This window comes from Ctenopharyngodon idella, chromosome 10, assembly GCF_019924925.1.
Source record: "Ctenopharyngodon idella isolate HZGC_01 chromosome 10, HZGC01, whole genome shotgun sequence".
Lineage (NCBI taxonomy): Eukaryota > Metazoa > Chordata > Actinopteri > Cypriniformes > Xenocyprididae > Ctenopharyngodon > Ctenopharyngodon idella.
Genome location: NC_067229.1, coordinates 40,987,212 through 41,008,894, shown reverse-complemented (window position 1 = coordinate 41,008,894; position 21,683 = coordinate 40,987,212). Strand labels below are relative to the sequence as shown.

Here is a 21,683-nt window from a genome sequence, read left to right as displayed (position 1 = left end):
TCAGATTTGTTTAGATGCACTCATTTATGAGCCACCCATATTTATAGGTTGATTATCAAATCAAAACCATCGCAATAAGCTTTTAATGTGTGATTAATGTTGTGCTACTGGTTTTATTATATTGCTTTTGTTATTTTTATCTCTTGTAAAGCATTTTTGAGTACCCTGAAAAACACTCAATAAATAAAATGTATAAGAATAATAATAATTATTATTATTATTATAAAGGTACATTTATAGCATTGTATAGGATCTACAGCATTTTCTACTCATAATATAATCAATAAATATGGACAACATACATATTAGGACAAAAATAGCCCCTTAACAATTATGATGCAAAATACAGGCTTTGTCAGAGAAAATATTTTTGGATGATAAATTCTAAAAAAAGTGATGACATGGCAAAAAGTTAATTTTGGATCCTGACAGCGTGTTATGTCATAGATTAAAAAAAAAAAACAAAAAAAAAAAACAGAGTAGCTAAAAAAGCAAACAAGAAAAAAAAAGCAAAGATTTTTTTTGTAAAGAAAAACTTGCCAATTTTTCTAAAAAACAAATTAAGCTTATGTTATAAAAGACAAACATATTTTTGAGCTTTTATGATGCATCATTTATGATTATAATCTATCAAAAATTGTTAAAAAGTGGGTTTTAAAGTTTAGAAGACAGATATCACTAATGAAACGTATTATATTATAATATTTGTATATTATATGTTATATTATAATATTTATATATTGTATTATATGTTATATTATAATATTTATTTGTATTTATTCTTGTTTATACATTGTGTCTGCTTATAATTTTTTTTTTTTTCTAAATCAGTGCATCCATAATCGGAGTTTTGAATTGCATTAAATGCTGTAAGATGAATCTTCCTCTGTTCGACTTGTCTCTATGTCTCTTTCCTGGAGATTCACCTCTCTCTCCACTAGTTTTTGTCGGCGGTTTGTCTCTTCCTGCAGCCTCCTCTCCAAGTCCTCCCTCCTTCTCCTCTCGTCTTCAAGAGCCTGTCTGCGCAACTCCATCTCCCGCTCCTGCAGAGCAGAAAGAAAACACACGTTCTGTTTTCATGCATCTGCATATTGGAATTTGTTTAATAAGCATGCAGATTCAGAGAAAAGAAAGTTTAGGAAGAATCGGATGTACCCTGTGCTCCAGCAGTCTGTTCTTCTCAGCATGAGCTTCTCTTAGCATGCGCTCCATCTCCTCTATCTTCGCCATGTTAGCCGTGCTGGCGCTGTACAGACCACACACACACACACACAGACACACTTTTTATTAGACATTGTGTTTTAAACTGATGATTTTCAGTTCATTGTAAGATTTTCCTAGTAAAATAAATAATGTATTGGCCAATAAAACCAGAGGTTTAAAACCCTCAACCTCATATGGCAATGCGTTCCAGAGCATCTTAATATTCAGCTACTTGGAACGACCTTGGAATGCAATAAAAATTCCTCAGACAGGATGTGTGTATATCTGGGCTACTTAAAGGCAGACTTCTGTCTATACAGCATTCTTATAAACAGTAATAAATACATTTAAACTTTTGCAAAGCACAGAATACAGACGACACACACTTCTTACTCACTTGACACAAACTTAATGCCAACAATATAATGATAGAGCTACTTTATAAAGCTGCCTTTAAAGTGGATGTTACCATGTACCAGGCTTTAAAGATGCAGTAAGCGATTTTGCAAAACGCTGTTGAAAATTTAAATCAACATCCAAACAAACAATTTAGTGAATATTTGCTAGTTGTCTGTTCTGTGTGTCTTGAAAGAAATATTGTGTTTGCACATAGTCCTGGCTGTGTAAATAGGAGAAAATACTAAGTGGATTGGAGCGATCGCCACAACAGGTAGCCAATCAGCAATAGGGGGCGGGGCATATATGCTCATGATGGGGAAGGTGATAGAGTAAGCAACCGGGACATTTGTAGAAGACTGTAAATAGAGAGATGGCCGAGATATTACCAAAGAGGAAAAGGTCAGAGGAATATAATTGGAAAAAGAAGAGTTACGAGCAGGTAAGAGCTTGGACCGGCGTTAATATTGGATCACCTTTCCAGCGCTGAAGAGACCATAGAGGGTGGGAAGTCCTGAAACGGATGCAGAGGTTGCTTTGTTTCTGCTCGATGCGAGTGTAACGTTGGTTTTTGCTATGTTCCACAGAACCAAGATATGCTGTTGCTGTTTTTGAATCATAGCTGATTCATCCATATTGAGCCAGCACAGCTGTTAGTGGTTGCCTGTTGCATAGCGTGATCGTTACTTCAGGGAGGAGCAATGGAGGCAGGGGTGTTTTTGTTTGAAATTTGAAATATCAACAGTGTTTCTCAGAAATCGCTAGTTGCACCTTTAAACTATTTTCTTAGCCTTAAAAAAAAAAAAAAAAAAATACTAATTACTAAATGAAAAATAATATGCTTTGAATTGTCAGAAAAGACACATCCTGATCTTTATCAAAGTCTTGGTCTCACCTTGAGATGTTGTCCGGTGAACAGGCGGAAATGCTGGTCTCCAGGCTTTCTGTACTGTCCACACTCATTGTGTCAAAGTTGTGTCCGTTATCCAGGTAGTGGAATGGCTCCAGGAAGACGTTTGTCTCAGAAACCGTCCTATTGGACATCTCACTCATTCTCTGCCTCTCGTCATTCAGATACAGTTGACCTGCTGCAAGAATAAAGGAGAAAATAATTAAATAAAAAGAAAAATATTTTTATGTATTTCTTTCAAAATCTACACATATTCATATTATATGTGTATCTATCAGCCAATATTATATATAGTTTCTATGTGGATGCTAGGGTTTTTTTTTTTACTAGGCAAAGACAAAATAGACTATCCTAAAGTTTCTATGATTTTCTGATCCCTGGATTCCTATATTCTATGGGATTCCCCCCCACTTATTTCCAATTAAATGTCAAATTGCTTAGAACTGTCAAAAAGAAATGGCTCTGTCAATAAACTCCAATTTGAGGCATTATTGATTTTCATAACATTATGGGGCAAGTTATATCAATATATTTGAAATATTTTATTATATTATTTATTATTTTATTATATTATTATCATTAGTTTTAAGTTTGTTTCTTCACAGTCCTATACAAGTTTACATTTGTGTATATTTAAACAATACATTTATATTTACTACTTCCACCTTATTTTTCACATGAGTGGTGTGGCTTACATCCATGTTGCAAAATAAGGTGGATATTTTTAACATTATGTATGTGCATATGTTTAACTAATACAAATAAATATACTTAAATATACTTATAGAATTGTAGATCTGTAGAAATGTGTCATAAGATGAATCAGTGTGTTACCCTTGAGCAGACGGCGAGTGTCCAGGTCACGGGAGGTGACAGACAGGGTGCGGGGGAGTACACTACCGCAGCTAGAGCTTTGAGACAGTGGCATATGGGGCTGCAGGATTAAGAATACAGAGCAAAAGAGATCGTTTAAACCTCCCTTCCACATAAAACCATGAGCACCAAAATTTGAAATGTAAATTGCTCTTTGAAGATTGTATCAAATACTTTTCCAATGTGCCGTATCTGTTGTCTGACCTTGGGAGACAGACTGCGATTAAGGGCAGAGTTTAAGTTTCCAGAGCTCTGCCTCTCTCTTTTACGAGACATTCCGTTGTCACTCAGGAGAACTCCGCTCTCTTTACTGCCATTGCTCCGCCTCCTCTCCTCCAGAGAGCGAAAGTGCTGAAATATTCAAACAGAAAGAGAAAATAGTCTTTCAATATTGAATAAACTTTTAGTTAGTTTAGTTTCTTTATTACTCATAGAATTACTCTGCAATACCTCCTTCATGGACACAGGGTTAAGAGGAAAAGCCTGACCACCTGTCAGCTCACAGTACTTCCTCTCCAGAGATGAAAGGTTCTCCCGTTCCTGAAGAATAATTAGACCATTCAGAAATGAACAAATCCATCCATACATACACATGTATGAATATCCTTGCAATACAGATAACAAAATATTAAACCAAGTGTCACATATTGTAAAGAAGGATAGCGCAAGCACAGTTTTAAGTTTGCTCAATTTCAAATGATAAAACTATACATGTATAGGTCAAAAGGGAATCTGGACATTTTGTAGTTAGTGGAACATGTCTATAATGACATCTTAATGGGAAGTGACTATACATCTACTTATAATATATAACAACTTTTAATTTAAGTGAACTTAAAACAATCTTTACATAAACCCATTTTAAACCACCAAGATTTTTACCTGCCCTGCTAAAATGCACAAAAAATGTTATTGTTTTCATTGTTTTTGACCCATGTAGCCTTGTAAACAGTGCTTTAATATTTTCAGGTAGGTCTAACAGGTAAATATACAGAAATTTAATTATCAAACACTGCACAGTCTTCACTGCATAAATAATACATTGAATATAAATGAATCCTTATTAAAGCTACAAAAGTTATTCAGTCAAGAGCAGTGAGTGATTTTCTCTTTGTCTTTTGTTCTTTGATTAACATTAATGACAGACAGCAGCAGGTTTATTAGGCTGCTGTCACTTTAAGACCTGACGCAGATCTGATCTGACACACATCCTATTTTCTCAACTCTTTAACACTTTTTAACTCATTTAAGACTGTGCTTATGAGGATACTCAACAAAATGGGAATTTTGACATAATTTTGTTTTTTCCATTAAAGTGTGAAAGAGGAGTGTCTGAATAAGGCTTTCTGTGTGTGCGTTTCGAGTGTTTTGAGTTCTTTTTTTGTGTCTTATTTCGCTTGAATGGTTTAATAGCACTTGAATGAATGATAACGTGATCATATACTGTAGCGCAGCTATTTAATTACTGTGTTTAATTACTAATTACTGTGTTAATTGCGTTAAATATTTTTAAGGAATTAAACTGAAAAAATGAATTGCATGCGTTAATGTGTTAATTTTGACAGCCCTAATATATAACACATTTCTGTGTACATATAATCACCCTTTGCAGCATATAAATGAGGTTGCTCTTCTCTTTCAAGAAGTTCTCCTTTTCCCGCTGTGCCTGCTGGGTAATCTGGGTCGACTGCTTCTTTAGGGTAAGTAGCCTCTCCTATAATGCAAACAGTTTTTACGTACAGAAGGAAAAATATGATTATAAAAAGCTCTTTGTGCACACGCAAACACTTCAAGTTAAAAACTATCTACACACCTTACGAGTGACAACAGATCTCTGATATTCAGCGATCTCTCTAAGGAGTTGCTGCGTCTGCGTCTCTTTCTCTTCATCTTGACGGCTCTCTTTTTCCAGCTGCTGAAACTCCAAATCTTCAAAACGCTTTGTTTCCGCTTCCAAAGCTTCAGTGTCCTACCAAAAAGAAAGCCAACAACACTTAGCATGAGGCAATAGATTGCAATTTTTTACATGGTGTAACTCCAAACTAAACTAACTGAGCAATCAGCAATAATTCACAGGATTGTGCTAAACAGAAAAATGACTAAAGGTCACATTCTCAGGAAATTTGGGTATGTTAAAACACACAGAGAAGGAAGGCCTACCAATAAGAACAAATGGTATTTCCAGAGCTGTTGCAGAGAGGAAAAAACACAACAGGAAGTGTTTGTGAGAGACAGACAGCAGAATAGTTGGCCGCACAGGAGGGCGCAGGTACGAGGGAGACCACGGTAACTGACTGACCCTGGATAGCTGATTCTGGAGCTGCTCCTTCAGTGCTTCAGGACAGGTGTCCAGCTGGGTCTTCTGCTCTGAGATCAGCTCAGCTAGCCTCTCTACTTTAACTCTCTCAGCCTCCAACAGGGCTTTGCCCTACAGCACAGTGGCGACGCGAATGGATGACGTACACATACAGAGCACACAGTGTTGAGATGGGCACAAATATGATGGACAAAGAAATAGAGAAAGTGCAAGGTTGGGTTAGAGCAAGGAAGAGTTAAACTGGGAAAAAAAAAGGTAGGTAGATGTGATGTTGGTGGGTGTAATTCACTAATAATGGAGTACAAGCTTTCTTAAGTTTAAACTTTAAGTGCAAACATATTCATGAATCATGATTTCTGTGTAAAAACACTCACACACAGGTTTTACGTACGGTAGGTGAATGAGACACTCTTATTTGGGTCATTCATTGTCAACTCGACCAGAGGTCCCTGGCTAAAAATTTTGATTATGATCATTTTTTTTCTGGTGAAAGAAATACATAAATGAACAAGAAAGGCAAAATATTAAATGTCATGGATGTATATCTACTGAATAATCCACTATTTTGTATATTTTCTGCAATTATTTTGATAGAGGACAACAAGATACATTTCTAGTTTCAGAATTATTTGTTCTTCAGAAATTCCTCTTTAAACATAATAAGTATCAGCTGTTTGAAAAGTTAACCACATTTGGTTTTTGACCACTGAAAATGGGTAAAATTCAACAATTTCAACAAGGAGTCGCATTGGGATCCCCATATCTATACGATTGAATCATATAGGAACTTAAAAGATTTCAAAAGAAAAATTTATTAAAAATTAGAATCTAGAAGGATATTAAGATATCTCTAATAACTTTAAAATTACAGGCATGCAAACTTTGGAAAAAGAATATTTATGGCACTCAGACCAGTATAGTCTATGAAAATGTGTTGATAGAAAAAAAACAAGATACATTTCTAATTTCAACATTATTTGTTGTTCAGATATTCCTTTTTAAAAGAAAAAAGTATCAGATGTATGCAAATTGGCCCCCATTTGGTTTTCTGACCAATTTACTCATGGAGCCGCATTAAGATCTCCATACCTCTGGGATTGAACCATATAGGGCCTTAAAAATAAAGAAAACAAAAGAAAAGGATATTAAGATATCTTTAATACTTCTTGAATTACAGGCATGCAAACTTGGGGCAAAACACACCAAGTGCTTTTTTCCCCCATTTTAAACTTTCACTGTTGGCATATAATGCAACAAAGATTGCTGAAGTCAACAGATTTAACTAACAGACCTACCAATCTCAGTGCAAACATAAAATAATGATGCTGCCATCTTTCTAAAATCATTTTTACCCCCCTATAATTTGGCTCCAAATCTCAGGTGAAAATTGCCATTTTGACCCCCCTTGACAAAATAGTGGATTACTCAGTAAATATACATCTGTGACATTTAATATTTTGGCTTTCATCACTATTTATGTTTGTCTTTGTACAGAACAAATATTAACAAAATCAAAAATTTGAGCTGGGAAGTTTCCAAAATTTGGTTCAACATGGAATGACATATTTGCTTTTTTGGAGACTTCGTCCTGAAGTTGTGATATACTATATTCAATCTTTTCAAGCTGTACGAATACATTGTGATCTGATGGTTACCTGAGTTTGATTTCTTTGAACATTTTTCTCCATGTTCCCCATTTTTGCGTTGAGCTGCTCCAGCATTTGTTTATCGCTCTGTAGCTGAGTGACCTCTGCCTCCTGCTCACCGTCTAAAAGAGCTCTCTCCACCTCCATCTAAGGAGAGATCAAGAAAGTGTTTATTGACTTTAGCTCCTCGTTCGCCTATCATCCATCGATCCCAAATATGGCTTATCATTTGAAACTTATAAGTAGTAGCAACTTTATATGGCTGCTTGCTCCAACGTTAACCAAGATAAATGTGCGCTATTATTAGGCACATATCCAAGTGTTTGTGCGGAGTGTGGAAGCTAAAGTATAGCGCGCTTACTGCATGACATGTAGGCGGCAGGTGCAATCACTTCCATTTTCACGTTCCAGAAAACAACGTAAAATACGCCGTCATTTTTGGTCATACAGATAAGAGTAATGCATCATTCCAAACTACTTTTAAGGATCTACTTTTATTTTTGTAAACCCACAATAACAACAAAACATTGTGCTTTTGAAAAATAAAGAATACAAAAAGGATGTGCTTTCTGCCCTCTCGATCCCCGTTAATTTGGAGCATGTCACAGACATAAACATATCTATAGCAATGTCTACTTTTCAACAACTCTCTGATTATGTAATCCGTATGAAATGACAGAAATGACAGTACATAAAATTACTAAAATTTAAATTAAAACTGAAAAAATGAAAATAAAAGTTAACTCAAAATATTAATAAAAACTATAATATATAAAATTAATACTAAAATAACACTGTTGCTGAGTAAACAAATTCATTTGATCTAGAGCTCTGTCTGTAAAAGACATTTACATTAATGCATTTGGCAAATGCTTTTATTTGAAACGGCTTGCGATTTCTGGGAATCGAGCCCATGAGCTTGCCGTTGCTAGCTCCATGCTCTACTGTTTGAGCTACAGTAAAGCATATTAAACATGTTACCTCACTTTAAAACACATAAAGCTTCTCATTTAAGCACACACACCTCTCTGATAGACTCGTCCATCTGTGTGTCTAGATCTCTGATCTTCTGTTCAAGTTCCTCGATGTTGTTAAGCACCTGAATCCTCTCCTCTTCTATACGTGTCACTTCCTGCCTCAGCTGCCTGTCTTCAGACACCTGCTTAAAAAAAAAAAACACACAAAAACATTAGAGATCAGACATACTTCAACTGACAATGCACTTTATAAAATGAATAGTTTCAGTCCTGGATGATGATTGGACAATTCAGTGTTTGTTCAGACCATCAGGATGTTTTTAGGAAATTTTGCAGATTTTTCTTGACTGATATAACAAACACATAATCACAATTACAGGAGGATCTGAAAAGATGGATTAAACACTCACAAATACAGACATTCAGACCTGACATGAGACTGAACTCTGAATTGAATATCCAGCTCCTCATGGATAGTTAACTTGGCCGTTTCTGAGGCCACAAGGTTTTTCAGTGACATCGCAGAGGAATGTAGCTCAGCAACAGATGCGAGACTACAGAGCCGCCTCTGTCTGATAATGGCGTCTGATCTCCATGCATTTGACATTTACCAGAAATATCCAGCAGCGGATGGGTCTGTGCATATGTTTAAATGCAAACTGTGATCAACAATAGCAACTGTCACATGAGAGTTTATTAAGAAATATTGCTTGAGAGGAGAGGATAAATGTGGGAGAAATGATATGCAGATGATATGCATTCTTTCCTTGCATTTCTATGTTTCTTTCCAACAATTACTGTCACATGTGTCTTGAGCACATAGACGCACACAAATGCACAGCAAATCCACTGGGGAATAGAGTCATTTCCTGTTCCTCTCCTCTTGCAGGAGAGGCAATAACTGCCCCTCTCTCCTGAGAAAGTCTATTAAACTCAAACACACCATTATGTCATTATAGAAAAAACATTTCTTCCACAGAGTCCCCATCTTGAGCTGGAACTGGCACCTTATGTGCTTAAAACGCAGAAGGAAATCTGTTTTAAAACTCATTTCAGTGTCTGACTGCAAAGAGTGTGAGGTCAGCGTTTGGAAAGGTCAAAGTTCACTCTGTCGTGCTGTTCAGAAACAGACATCAACAGCGAGTGTGTCAGGTATAAAGACTCCACAGCATTCCCAAACTGTTTTGCATACTTTAGATCCCAAAGGGATGCATACTTTCCACTGCATCATTATTTCAATCAGGGATATTGAATACACAGCTGCTTTAGATTTGAACACACTAGAGATGATGGTATATACAGTAAGAACAAACATCACTCTGGCAAGAAATAACTATGCAGTTTGGAGCTGAAATTAATAGAAGAGTGGATTTCATGAAGAAATGACTGGTCATTTTGAACTTCAAAAAAATACTGTAAAAAAAAAAAAAAAACATTGCTATATAGAAAGTTTTTAATTGATTTTTAAATCTGCATTTACTAAAGTTACAACAAATACAATGATATATAACTACAATTTAAATAATATATCAATTTCTTTCACATTACACTAATGAGAATTAAATTTTAGTGTTATATAATGAGAATTTAGTAATGGGGATAATATACTCATCATAATATACTTAATTACTCTACTTAAATATCCCAGAATTAAATAAAAGAATAAAAATTTACATCAATATTCATTACTGTATAGGGTAGTAAAAATCATGCTTTTTTTAAATAACATTTTTAAATTTTTTTATTATTTAATTTATATTTTTTAATTAGCATAGATTAAATTTGGTAAATAATACCACAATTTAATTATATAAAATGTGTATGTAATTATATCATCATTTTCTTTAATTATATAAATATACAGGGCTCCTACACATTTTCCATTTTAAAATTTCTATACTTTTCCAGACTCAAATTTACAATTTTTTTTAAGACAATATTTAACATAAATGGTTCATACAGCATTATTTTCAGTATTATTTTTGGTAAATAGTACAGTCATATGTAATATTTTTGAATATCTGTGTCTTTCAATGGTTTTCTCAAAGTGATATATGCGCATACACGATGAGAAGAAACCTAAAACACTTAAACAGCATGTATTCACCTCTGACACGTGACTTTGATACTGTAAAATTACCTTTTTTTCCCCTAATAATATGTATTGACCCAGACATGCTCTTGGATAGGTTCTGTGAGACCCAGAAAGTACTGTTTGACATCAGTAATGGTACATGTAGATGCAAGATGCAGATGTTAAAAAAGTAAAAAACATTTTTTGTATTTAGGAAGATAAGTACATATTGCGCAGTGTCTCACCTTGCTGCGGAGGTGTGGAGAGGGTGAGGGGGCTGAGCTCCGTAGGCTAGTGGTGGGTGACTGGGGCCTGGTCTCCCTGTGTCCGCTCAGTCTGCGCTGTCTCTGGGTGAGGATCTCTGTCCGACCCTTACCCAGATACCCGCTATCCAGAGACACTGCTGCAGAGTCTGAGAACACAGATTCATCATCAGACACCTGCAGCTTCTCCAGTTCTCGGTTGATCTTCTGCAGGTCCGACACAGCTGAGACGCCCGAATCAGTCTCCATCCGGCACAGATCAGACCGGCCCAGCTCAGAGCACAGGGACAGGATGGTCTCAAGACGCTGGCGCTCCTAGAGTGGAACGAAAAATTAAACAGTCTTAGGTTTCATTGATGATATGGATTTGTTTTATGTGAAACTGGTAATGAACAGTGTTTTCAGGTTTTAAAAAAATCTTAAACCAAAACATTGCAATGCAAAACTAATATTTAAGATTCTGTTTATGTCATTTGTAATCTAATCTAATAGAAGCATTTTCTCAGACCTTTGAATCATACTGTACCTGATACATTATATTATTAACAAAACTGGTTGAGCTCAATAGTCTGAAGTTCAACAACAAGAACCAAACTCTTTCAGGCCTCAGCTACAACTACAGTGTGTTTGAGGGCAGGTCAAAGTAGATGTTGTTCAACGGCAGCCAATGAATACCATAGGCTGGAATTATGCAAATTTGTTATAAACCCATGTAGGTATGTTACGGAAGTGAGACTAGAATTGCTGACGACTTCGAACTTTGAAACTTTGCAGACCTTTAACATTCACAAACAGCTATATTACATACTGAATGAAAGGTAATATTCGGAAAAACAAAATAGGGGCACTTTAATCTTTGAATTAATAGATTGCTGTTTAGATTTGTATCATAGATGTCTTCTTAGCAGTGGGTTGTGGGGTTTGGCCGTGGAACGGAACTAATTTAGTTGCACAGACAAACAAACACACATGCCCCTGCGGTCAGATCAGATGGTTTGACTACAGTTGCAGTGCTTTTGCTCAGTTATCATGTGACCTTCTAGAGGCAACATTTCAAGTTCTCATAAAGGTCGAAAGCAAAAACTCATTTAAAGTGTGTTTACCAGCTGGTTCATACACACTTAAGGTTTTGGTTTAGCTGTGAATGTAAGTTCATTAAGTCTGTAGTGCATGAAAGAGTGTGAATAATCCAGTGAACCGCACTTATAATGCTCCAGGCCAAGAACACGGCACAGATCAAAGTCCTCTTGACACTTTCATGTCTCGCCGCTGTCTCAAAGGACGCAAAATGAAACCCAAAGAGTTGGATTCAAGGCTGAGATTTATAGGGAATTGAAGTTTAAACAATATTTGACAATATTAACACAATAAACTCCCTCAATTTTTGATTTCTATGAACTTATGAATTTATGCTGATATACTTTAAAATGATTAGCATCATTTTTAGAGCCGTAGCTATAAAGTAAGCTACAAAGTGTGCCACATGCAAAAGTAAACTGCACCTCTCCAATGTTATTTATGCTAGGCTGTTAGGTTGTTAATCAAATATATTATATTTTAGCTAAAATGGTATATTAATAATAATATAATTAAAAAAACATTATTTCTACTTAAAATTAATATCATGTGAAGGGGAATTAAAAGACATTATACATTATATTATATATACATTATAAAATAATTTTATAATTTAATTTTAAATTAAAATAATATAATATAAATATAATATAAAAAGATTAATAAAATTATTAATAATAAATAATAATAACAACAACATCATCATGTGATATGTCATTTAAAAGAAAATTCTGAAACCTCATTGAGACTCCCTAGATTCAAGTGTTTCTTTTGGATGAGTGCAGTTTTTCTTACCAGTCTTTCCACTTCCTGTTCTCGAAGTCTCTCATCTCTTTGTCTCTGATGATAATCTCTGAGCTCTTCTTTTCCACTGAGAGAACTGATACTGCCCCTTCTCGGCCCCATGCCAGGCCCCAGGCCTCCTTTACCAAATGACAGCCGCCTTTCTCCTACTCCTAGATCCAAACATGGAGCAGATCCCACAGAGCAAAGGCTGGCCCTGCGAGAACTGCTGGTCATGTTGGCTATCACGGTCACATCTGGAGGTTTTTCCAAGGACGGAAGGCTGCGGCGTGGTTTGGTGGTACGTCGGGGTGGCAAAGAAAGCATTGGGGCGTCTCCTCGATACAACCTGGGCAGAGAGCGACTATGTCCCCCCAGGCCATTCAGGGAGCCGGTGGAGTATTTCCTTTGGCGGAGCGTTGGCTCAACACTGGACTCCCCATCTCGTGTTAGAAGTCTGCGCCCCAAGCGAGGGCTGGAGGGCATGCTGGCTGCCCCACTTGGACCTCGGCGAGATGAAGGAAGAGCATCGGTCACGTAGGAGGAAGAAGAGCCATTCCACATAGAAAGGAGTGAGCTGGCAGTGTTGGGATGTCGCCCTTCCGAAGGGTGGCAAAACAACAGGTTGTCCTGTGATTGGTGTCGGGCACGGGTTTGGCTCGGGACAGGACTTATAGGGCGCTCTGATTGGTGGGGTGATGGTGGCATGCTCAGGCTGCTGGAGGGTGTGTAAGGGGAGGGGACTCGTATAGAAAGTGGTGGACGGTCCTGTAAATAGGAAGAAGCCGATTGGGGACTGGGAGGTGGGGACAAAGTGAGGTAACCGCGGTCTGCAGTAGCCTTTAAGCTGGCCTCTAGAGCGGACTTCCTGCGCTGCAAGCTCTCCATCAACTCCTGAAGCTCTGCTTTGGAGCGTGTGCCACGAACACTGGATCCAACCAATGTGCCGCCATTGGAATGAAACTTTGTTGTGTCTGGGGGGGGGGGAAGAGAAGGTAATTTATGCCAGTGCACATTCAAACATGGTTCCTAATAAAGGATCGAACCAGGTTTCAATCAATCATTCATTTGTTTTTGACTTCTCAAACCTCTCAAATCTTATTGGTCATGGCAGTGATTCTGTGACTAATGAGATTTGAGTGCCAGCATTTGACGAAACTTTTTATTCTAGCTTCATGCTTTCTTTTTTATTAACACTTGAATGTGGGTAAGTTTCATAAAAAAGCAACATTTTGAACAAAAAGCTGAGAAAATCACATTTTTGTCAAAGACTACGTCTGGATCAGATTCATTACGATGATCAAAACTTAGATGGAATAGATAAAGTCCATCATAGCGCCCCCCAGCATATTACAGGAAATAAACATGGAAAGCCGTAAAATATCGTCAATCGCAGGGAAAGAGTTAAATTTCTGTCTGTTCCTCACAAAAAGCTATCGTATGCCTTCATTTTTGATTCCTCATGATATGACCCCTTTAAGGTATAATATACACAAGGTCTTTACCCATAAATTCATCTGAGATCTAATGGTGGAAAGCCAAAGCCAAATGAAACATCTGGAGGCATGCAAATTTTAATGGAAACCGAAACTGCATCAGGGAAATGACAGAGCAGTTATGCACTTAACTGGAAATAATCAAGAGTTGTAACATGACAAACCCTTGATGCAATCTTCTTGCTCTAATACAAAAGCTCAATGTTTGGACAGATTGTCATAGACACGTTCACAAACAAGTCTGCAAAACCTGACAAAATAAACAGAGAAATCAGACGTGTGTTCTGGCTAATTTTTAGGTTTTGCTTAAGTTCAAGGGTCACATGTGCTCAGCTGACTACAGCTTTCACATACAAATCTCAGCCCATACAAATATGAATGCCTTGGGTTTTAGGGGGGAAAGTGTTGTCTAAAAATGGAAGAACCAAAGCCAGAATGGGCTTGTAATTTCTGGCACTGGAGCAGAGGAAAGGGACAGGGTCAGAACTCCTCCGCAACCGGAGTGCGATTTGTGGGAACAGTGGTGGTCTCCGTCAGGAAACACACACACACATACGTGAGGACCACCTGTACTCCAGAATGTTTATCTGCATTTTGGGTAGTAAATCATTTTAGCTAAGTGGTTGACCTGGAGCCATATGGATGGGATTTTACGTTGTCATTTATTTACAAGGTAACATGGTCATTTGTACAGCTGCGGCTACATGGTGGTAAGATGACTGTTTGTATTAACTCAAGGTCTCTCAGCCAACACAAAGCCCACAGAGAAAGAAAGAAAGAAAGAAAGAAAGAAAGAGAAAGAGAAAAGTAGAGGAGAAAAGCAGAGGTGGCACTTTCCAGGAATACATTACACATTGGGTCCCATGACTTTTTTAAAGCATTACAGGCACAAATTCCATGCTTTTGTTGTGAGATCTATTAGATAAATCATTATGTAACATAAAATTAAGGTAGCATGAAATGTAGCATTAAAACTAGCTTTTAAAAATGTAGCTAGTTTTAAATGCATAAAATGTCTGCATTCCCCCATAAATTGTTTTTTTTTTTTTTCAAGACTACCAAAGTCTTGATCTTCTTGAATGTATACAACAATTAAAGGGGGGGTATAATGCTATTTCATGTATTCTGACTTATTTACACTGTTAAAGAGTTGGATTCTCATGCTAAACATGGCCAAAGTTTCAAAACACGAGTTGGACGTATGACAGAGTATTTCTGTTCCAAAAATACTCTTCCAAATCCTCAAACTTCGCAATCTTTTTTTCGAGGTCAAGGTCGGAATTCCTTGCACGGGCACTTCTCCCGGAAGAGCGCGTACGCACATGTCGACTAGAGCACGCCCATCAACGCGCGTTCGGCTTTATGGAAGTCGTTGGCAGCGCTGCACAGGTCACAGGACTTCACGAAATCAACAATGTCACCAAAGAATTGTGTTTTTAGTTGCGAGGGAAAGATAACCTTGCTTCCCAAAGAACCCAGCTTTAAGAGGAGCTGAGAGTTTTGTGCTCATGCATTACATTGATGCGCTCTCTATATTTGTTATTAAAATAACCATAGAAACTGATAGTTGCAATCACTTTTTTTATTGGTTAAAATGAATGGAGAATATCTTGTGTTTTTCCGTGGCTGCTCGAGCCCTCAGGATCGGCGCTTATGGTTTCATAAACAAGGCCCAGTTCCACGCTGGATTTACAGATAGTTTGAAACTGAAAGATGGAGTGGTCACAGTGGTAATGATCCCGGTCATGAGTCGGAACCGCAGGTGGTGAGTAAAACTGCTTCAAATGTCTGTTTTGTTGGCATTAGGCGCCTAAGTGCATATAATGTAAACAACACGAACGTAGTGCATTCATAAATTCGTTATTCATCATTCACTATACGCTATATTCATTATAGTGATTCAAAAGTTATCCAGGGATAATGCGATGGTGTATTGTGTGTGTTTAAATACATTTGTTTAGCTGACCATTGATAGCTTGCAGACGATCGCTACGCAAAAGCTGCGCGTGCTTGTCACTCTTTAGCTCCGCTCACACGGCACACTTCTAGGCGCCCGGCTGTTTTCGGAAAGACTCGGTACAGCGTATGTATCTTTTATAAATATGGTAAAACTAAAGACTTTGCGGAGACATGAAGGATGCACTACTACTCTATAAGTACTCGAGATTAACATGAGATTGGCTGTGTGTGATACCCCCCCTTTAAAATCATACAATGTCAAAATCATTTGCCGAATTGACATTCCGTTTATAAATGTACTGTTTTTATATATAAAAGATTTTAATATTATTACCAAAAGCATTCTTTAAAATTTATTTATTAAGCTCCACCATTTAACCCTGTAAACAAACAAATACAACAAACTTTCTTTAATGTATGGGAAATATACATCAACAACTATTTGGCCCTTAATTAGCTTAGCTGCTTCTGGATGAATTTAGGCAAAATTTGCAATTACGTTTTTCATTACAGCATTCCCAGGCCTCATTTAAAGGATTAGTTCACCCAAAAATGAATTAATTACTCACCCTCATGTCATCCCACACCCGTAAGACCTTCGTTCATCGTTGGAACACAAATTAATTAGTGGTGGTTAAATTGCTGTCTATGGAGGAGTCAGAGAGCTCTTGGATTTCAACAAAAAATATCTTAATTTGTGTTCATAAAATGAACAAAGGTCTTACAGGTGTGGAACGACATGAGGGTGAGTAATTAATGACAGAAATTTCATTTTTGGGTGAATTAACCCTTTAAAATGAACAGATTGACCGTTGGCAATCAGCATTCTTAGAAGTTTAAGCAACTCCTTTCACTGACATTTTGTTTAGAAAAAGTGAACTATTAAAAGCTTAAGGCCCTATTTTGTACCCTATTCATGGAAAATTACAGGTAATGTTTAAAAGTGACTGGAAAGAAGAAAACAACATTGATTGAGATTGATGAGCATATTTACATGTTTAACAAACAAGCAAACAAACACAAAAATAGCGCAGAAGAGCAGAACAGATGGCACTGAATTGCACTCTTCCTGTGTATAAAACAGTCTGCGGCATGATAATGGAGGGGACCAATTAGGCTGCAAGCAAGTGACTGTTTATGAAAAGACAGCAGAATGGATCAGTAAGGTGGAGGAAGACGTCACTCACCCGTACTGAGGGACAGTGCGGGTCCTGCTGTCTTTTCTGGCAGCATGTTCTTCATGTGATTCGCCTCTTCTGGGTGGTTGAAATGGAAAAAAGATTTACCCAGACAAAGAGTACACCCTGAGGAGAACCACAACACACACACAGTCATTTTAACATAAAAACATTATGCTGGAGTCCAAGGCAGTGGTAAGGAAATTAAGCTGTAATAAATCATTACCTCAGACATACAAGCACACAAGAATGATACACATTCACAGTAGTATGAAAGTTATGACCAAATAAAGTTACATAAAATGACAAAGAGCTATGGTATTTTGAAGACAAAACTCTTTTCCCTCTTCGGGTCTTGAAATGAATTCAGCTCAATAAGACAGAAAGAGAAAGAGAGAAACAGCCTCTTGATTAAGTGAAAAAACAGATCCAGAAAGAGCTCAGATTTCAGATCCAGTTTGAAGTTTCTTCTAAAGCAAAGTCCACCAAGTCTTTCAGAAGACTTAAATCCACAAGACTGATTTTCCCCTTAAGTCTGGGGCACATCCTCTCTCTCCCCTTCTTTTTCTTTTCTTTCCCCCTCTCTCTTCACTTTTTACTACTAATTTTATCTCCAGAAGTTGGCTTAAACTGACAAAACCTCCTGGTGGCGATGTCCTCAATTGGAAAAATTATTCATAAATAAAGCAAAAAAGTTTTTAAATAGTTAAATAAATAACGCAAATTAGGGGTTTGTATCTAGTAATTATAATTAGCCCCTATATAAAACAAAAGAAGTCTATGGTATGTGAAAACCAAGAAAGATATATAACATTTTTTTTTTTTTTTAAATCTGCATAATGGGAGTGTTTTGGGAAATGTCTGAGGCACTCAATAACAAAACTCATTCAAACAAACATCCATCCAAAGTTGTGAATTAAACTTACGAACAAAATAGAAATATTGCATAAAACATTTGCAAACAAAGTGTATTTATTCCATGTGTTCAAGAGTACAAAATCGTCACTTCCTGGGAAATTGGTGCAAAATATCTGTAATAAAAACGGAAGTTTTCGTACTTCATAAATGCCTCGCACCTCAGAGTGCGCAGGCGAAATGCAATAAACTGTGTCATGATATCTTGTGTTTGGATGCCTGGTGTTTGGGAATGCAATCATGTGACACTTCTGGAAGGTCATTATACCAAATCATTCTGATGACATACTTTGGCCCAGTCATTTCAGAAAGATCAAATCAACATTTGAGATATTGTGCAATGAAATTGGTCCGCTGGTTAGTCCAGTTATCCAATCACATGCATTGTTGACTCAAAGTTGCATGATTTTATTGTTGAGCATCGAAGGATTTGTTCGGTAAATGTGTTTCCATCATAGTTTGTGCGCACATCTTCTTATCGGACAAGGAAAAAAAAGTAAATGCCACAACTGAACGCATAAGTTTTTAATGCGCATTTTTAGAACTGATGTGCATCTTGGAATTTCCATTCAGCGCTTTTTAATGCGATATCCCAAAATGCGCATAAAAATAGTTGGATGGAAACATAGCTACTGTCTCTCTCCAATACGCCACATATCAGGGGTGTTTCCTCTGAAGAGGCAAGGGAAGCAATGCCTCCATTGCACTATGTACGATTGGCTTATTAAGCTGTTCACGCAGTAATTCCCGCATCTTGTTTTTGTGCTCATTCTGCATTTGCAAATCAGTCTGAATCAATAAATGTGGTTAAGGGATAGTTCACCCAAAAATGAAAATTATCCCATGATTTACTCAACCTCAAGCCATCATAGGTGTACACGACTATCTTCTTCCAGACGAACACAATCGGAGTTATATTAAAAATATCTTGGCTCTTCCAAGCTTTATAATGATAGTGAATGGTACTCAAGATTTTGAAAAAGCCCAAAAAAGTGCATCCATCCATCATAAATTTAATAAAGGTTAATAAAGGCCTTCTGAAGTGAAGCGATGGGTTTTTGTGAGAAAAATATCCATATTTAAAACGCAATATACTATAACAACTCGCTTCTTGCAACGGCTGTACGAAAGTTGAGATCCGGCAGAAGACTCTGACCTGACGTATGACATAGAATGTAGGAGTAGGAGAAGCCTCTTGCGGTTCAAACAAATAGGGCTGGGCAACAAACTCAAGCTCCTCTTCTCATATATCGAAATCCTCCGACATTTCTGTTTAAAAATTCTCATTTTAGACTTCTAATTTGTGACCGGTGTTTTGTTTTGCTCTAACCTCTGCGCTTCCACATTCGTCAATACGTCATACGTCGGGTCAAAGGTCACACTTCCACCGGAACTCAACTTGCGTATGGCTGTTGCCAGAAGCCAGTTATTATAGTTTATAAAGTTTTAAATATTGGATATTTTTCTTACAAAAACCCATCGCTTCGCCTTAGATGGCCTTTATTAACCACTTGGAGCCGTATGGATTACTTTATGATGGATGGATGCACTTTTTTTGGGCTTCAAAATCTTGAGCACCATTCACTACCATTATAAAGCTTGGAAGAACCAGGATATTATTTAATATAACTCTGATTGTGTTTGTCTGAAAGAAAATAGCCATATACTCCTAGGATGGCTTGAGGGTGAGTAAATCATGGGATAATTTAAATTTTTGGGTGAAGCAACCCTTTAATGTAAAGACTAATTAAAAAGTAAGTTAACAAATGACCCACTTAATATCACGTCAAAACACAAAACACAGTGAGGAGGACTTTGCCTCATTTCAGAACCACTGCACGCAACTGCCACATGTATAATAATCAATGTGCAAAAGACATGCTGTAAGCACACAGGCTTTTCCTGAAACACACCACGTGAACACTCAAACTCCCATCAGACTCTCCTGAGAAGCCCACTCCTGCAGTCTGTGGCTGCCTGTGAGGAGTCTGCGCAGGAAGTGGGGGATCGTTTTACGCTGTCAGCGACACAATCCTTCACCCTGAGTTCACCATCGCCAGCCACCTGAGAAGCTTTGGCTTTCCTCTAAACCAACAAAGGGCTGAGTTGATTGTCTTATTCAGACAGAGGCAGAGCACTGGGAATTTTCTGCATCTTACCCCATTTGTTAATAATTGTGTGAACTGTGACTTTGCACTGCAGTTGTTCCATTGTTATTGAAACAATGCAGTTACTTGGAACGAGGTGACATAGCTGTAATGTTATGATATGTGGTTATAGCTCAGGCTCTCTCAAATGTGCCAAATTCTCAGGTCTATTGCAATGTCTCTCTCACACTCTCTCCATCACCGGCTGACACTAACTCTCAAACATATGGAAACCCTCCCTTCCCTCCCAGCCTAAAGCACATCATTTGATCAGCATAGTCTTGGACTGGAGGAGTGTACAATTACATACTATATGTCTCCATAACGGTATCATGTGTAGTGTAATCACTGCCCTCTGAAGTTTAACAGCTTGCTTTGGTTTACGGTCTTGGGAATAGACTGCAAGTGAGTTTTACTAAATTCTGGGATTTCCAGAGTTGGGCCTGTGCAAACCACATTCATTCTGTGTGATGATTTGCAGCACTTGTCAGCCTTTCACACGAAGACTTAAAGACACTTAAAGATTTTATTAATTTTAGAGCGATCTGCAGAGGTCTATAAACCACACAAGTCCAATATTCCAGCAAAGCATATGTATTCCTTCCTCCAGCTGACCCTAAAATTGCAATGGTTACCATATTTTCCATCAAATGCATTAGTTACTATAGTTCCTACACTACAGTTCTACCACCACAGACATCAAGGGGGAGACGTCCTGCCCAAATATTCATAAAATTGGTCAAAATGGGTTTTTCATATATTTGATTACACAAAGTAATATGAGATATCCTTCAAATATTGTAAGAAACCTATAAGTTTATATAAACCAATTTACCATTTTTCACTGGTTTCAAGATACATACACACACACATTATATATATATATATATATATATATATATATATATATATATATATATATATATATATGCCTATTATATCAAATCAATGTTGTAAAAAAAAAAAACATACATTTTCTTTGTAAAAAATAAACCCCATATATTTTCAGTAATTTTTAAATATTAATAAGTTAAAAAAAAAACATAAAATTAACCGAAAAAATACGAATACATTTATATTAAAACAGGTAAATAAAAAAGAAAGAAAATGTGTGTGGGCGTACGTATATAATTTATTAATATATTAATAGGATGCGAATTTACATGAAAGAGAAAATCACTTCTGAACAAGTTAGGAGAGTAGCTTACTATGGTAACACAGCACTCACCGCTAATCGCTTTAATATACTGGGATTAAGCGGGTTAAATATCAACAATCTGCTCGCGTGCGCCGCAATGCAAACAACCGCACACGCAACTGTTTAAACAGCATTCACTGGCGTCATGTCGTGTTTGTCAGTCTAAAGTTCTATAAACATGCCTTTAAACTACTTTACAACAAAACAAACCCAGCAAACAACGGCTCAGAACTTATCTGCCAATCTCTGCCCGACTTACTGGACCACAAAA

At 37.1% G+C, this 21,683-nt stretch overlaps 1 protein-coding gene across 13 annotated transcripts in view; it reads right to left on the bottom strand.

Moving 5' to 3' along the window:
* Nucleotides 1-21,683, bottom strand: part of phldb2a (pleckstrin homology-like domain, family B, member 2a) — a 34,039-nt gene that overhangs the window by 4,109 nt on the left and 8,247 nt on the right. For 2 of the 13 annotated variants that reach the window (XM_051909448.1, XM_051909457.1), the window contains 15 exons: nucleotides 17,162-17,278; nucleotides 12,532-13,493; nucleotides 10,642-10,974; nucleotides 8,370-8,507; nucleotides 7,355-7,492; nucleotides 5,682-5,810; nucleotides 5,543-5,569; nucleotides 5,196-5,351; nucleotides 4,986-5,096; nucleotides 3,833-3,922; nucleotides 3,557-3,733; nucleotides 3,344-3,443; nucleotides 2,495-2,687; nucleotides 1,156-1,246; nucleotides 927-1,043 (listed from right to left, as the gene is read on the bottom strand). In XM_051909448.1, coding sequence (XP_051765408.1) covers nucleotides 927-1,043; nucleotides 1,156-1,246; nucleotides 2,495-2,687; nucleotides 3,344-3,443; nucleotides 3,557-3,733; nucleotides 3,833-3,922; nucleotides 4,986-5,096; nucleotides 5,196-5,351; nucleotides 5,543-5,569; nucleotides 5,682-5,810; nucleotides 7,355-7,492; nucleotides 8,370-8,507; nucleotides 10,642-10,974; nucleotides 12,532-13,493; nucleotides 17,162-17,278 — 2,879 coding nt within the window. The remainder of the gene's footprint in view (nucleotides 1-926; nucleotides 1,044-1,155; nucleotides 1,247-2,494; nucleotides 2,688-3,343; nucleotides 3,444-3,556; nucleotides 3,734-3,832; nucleotides 3,923-4,985; nucleotides 5,097-5,195; nucleotides 5,352-5,542; nucleotides 5,570-5,681; nucleotides 5,811-7,354; nucleotides 7,493-8,369; nucleotides 8,508-10,641; nucleotides 10,975-12,531; nucleotides 13,494-17,161; nucleotides 17,279-21,683) is intronic. The other 11 variants (XM_051909450.1, XM_051909453.1, XM_051909452.1 and 8 more) reach the window with 11 other exon arrangements.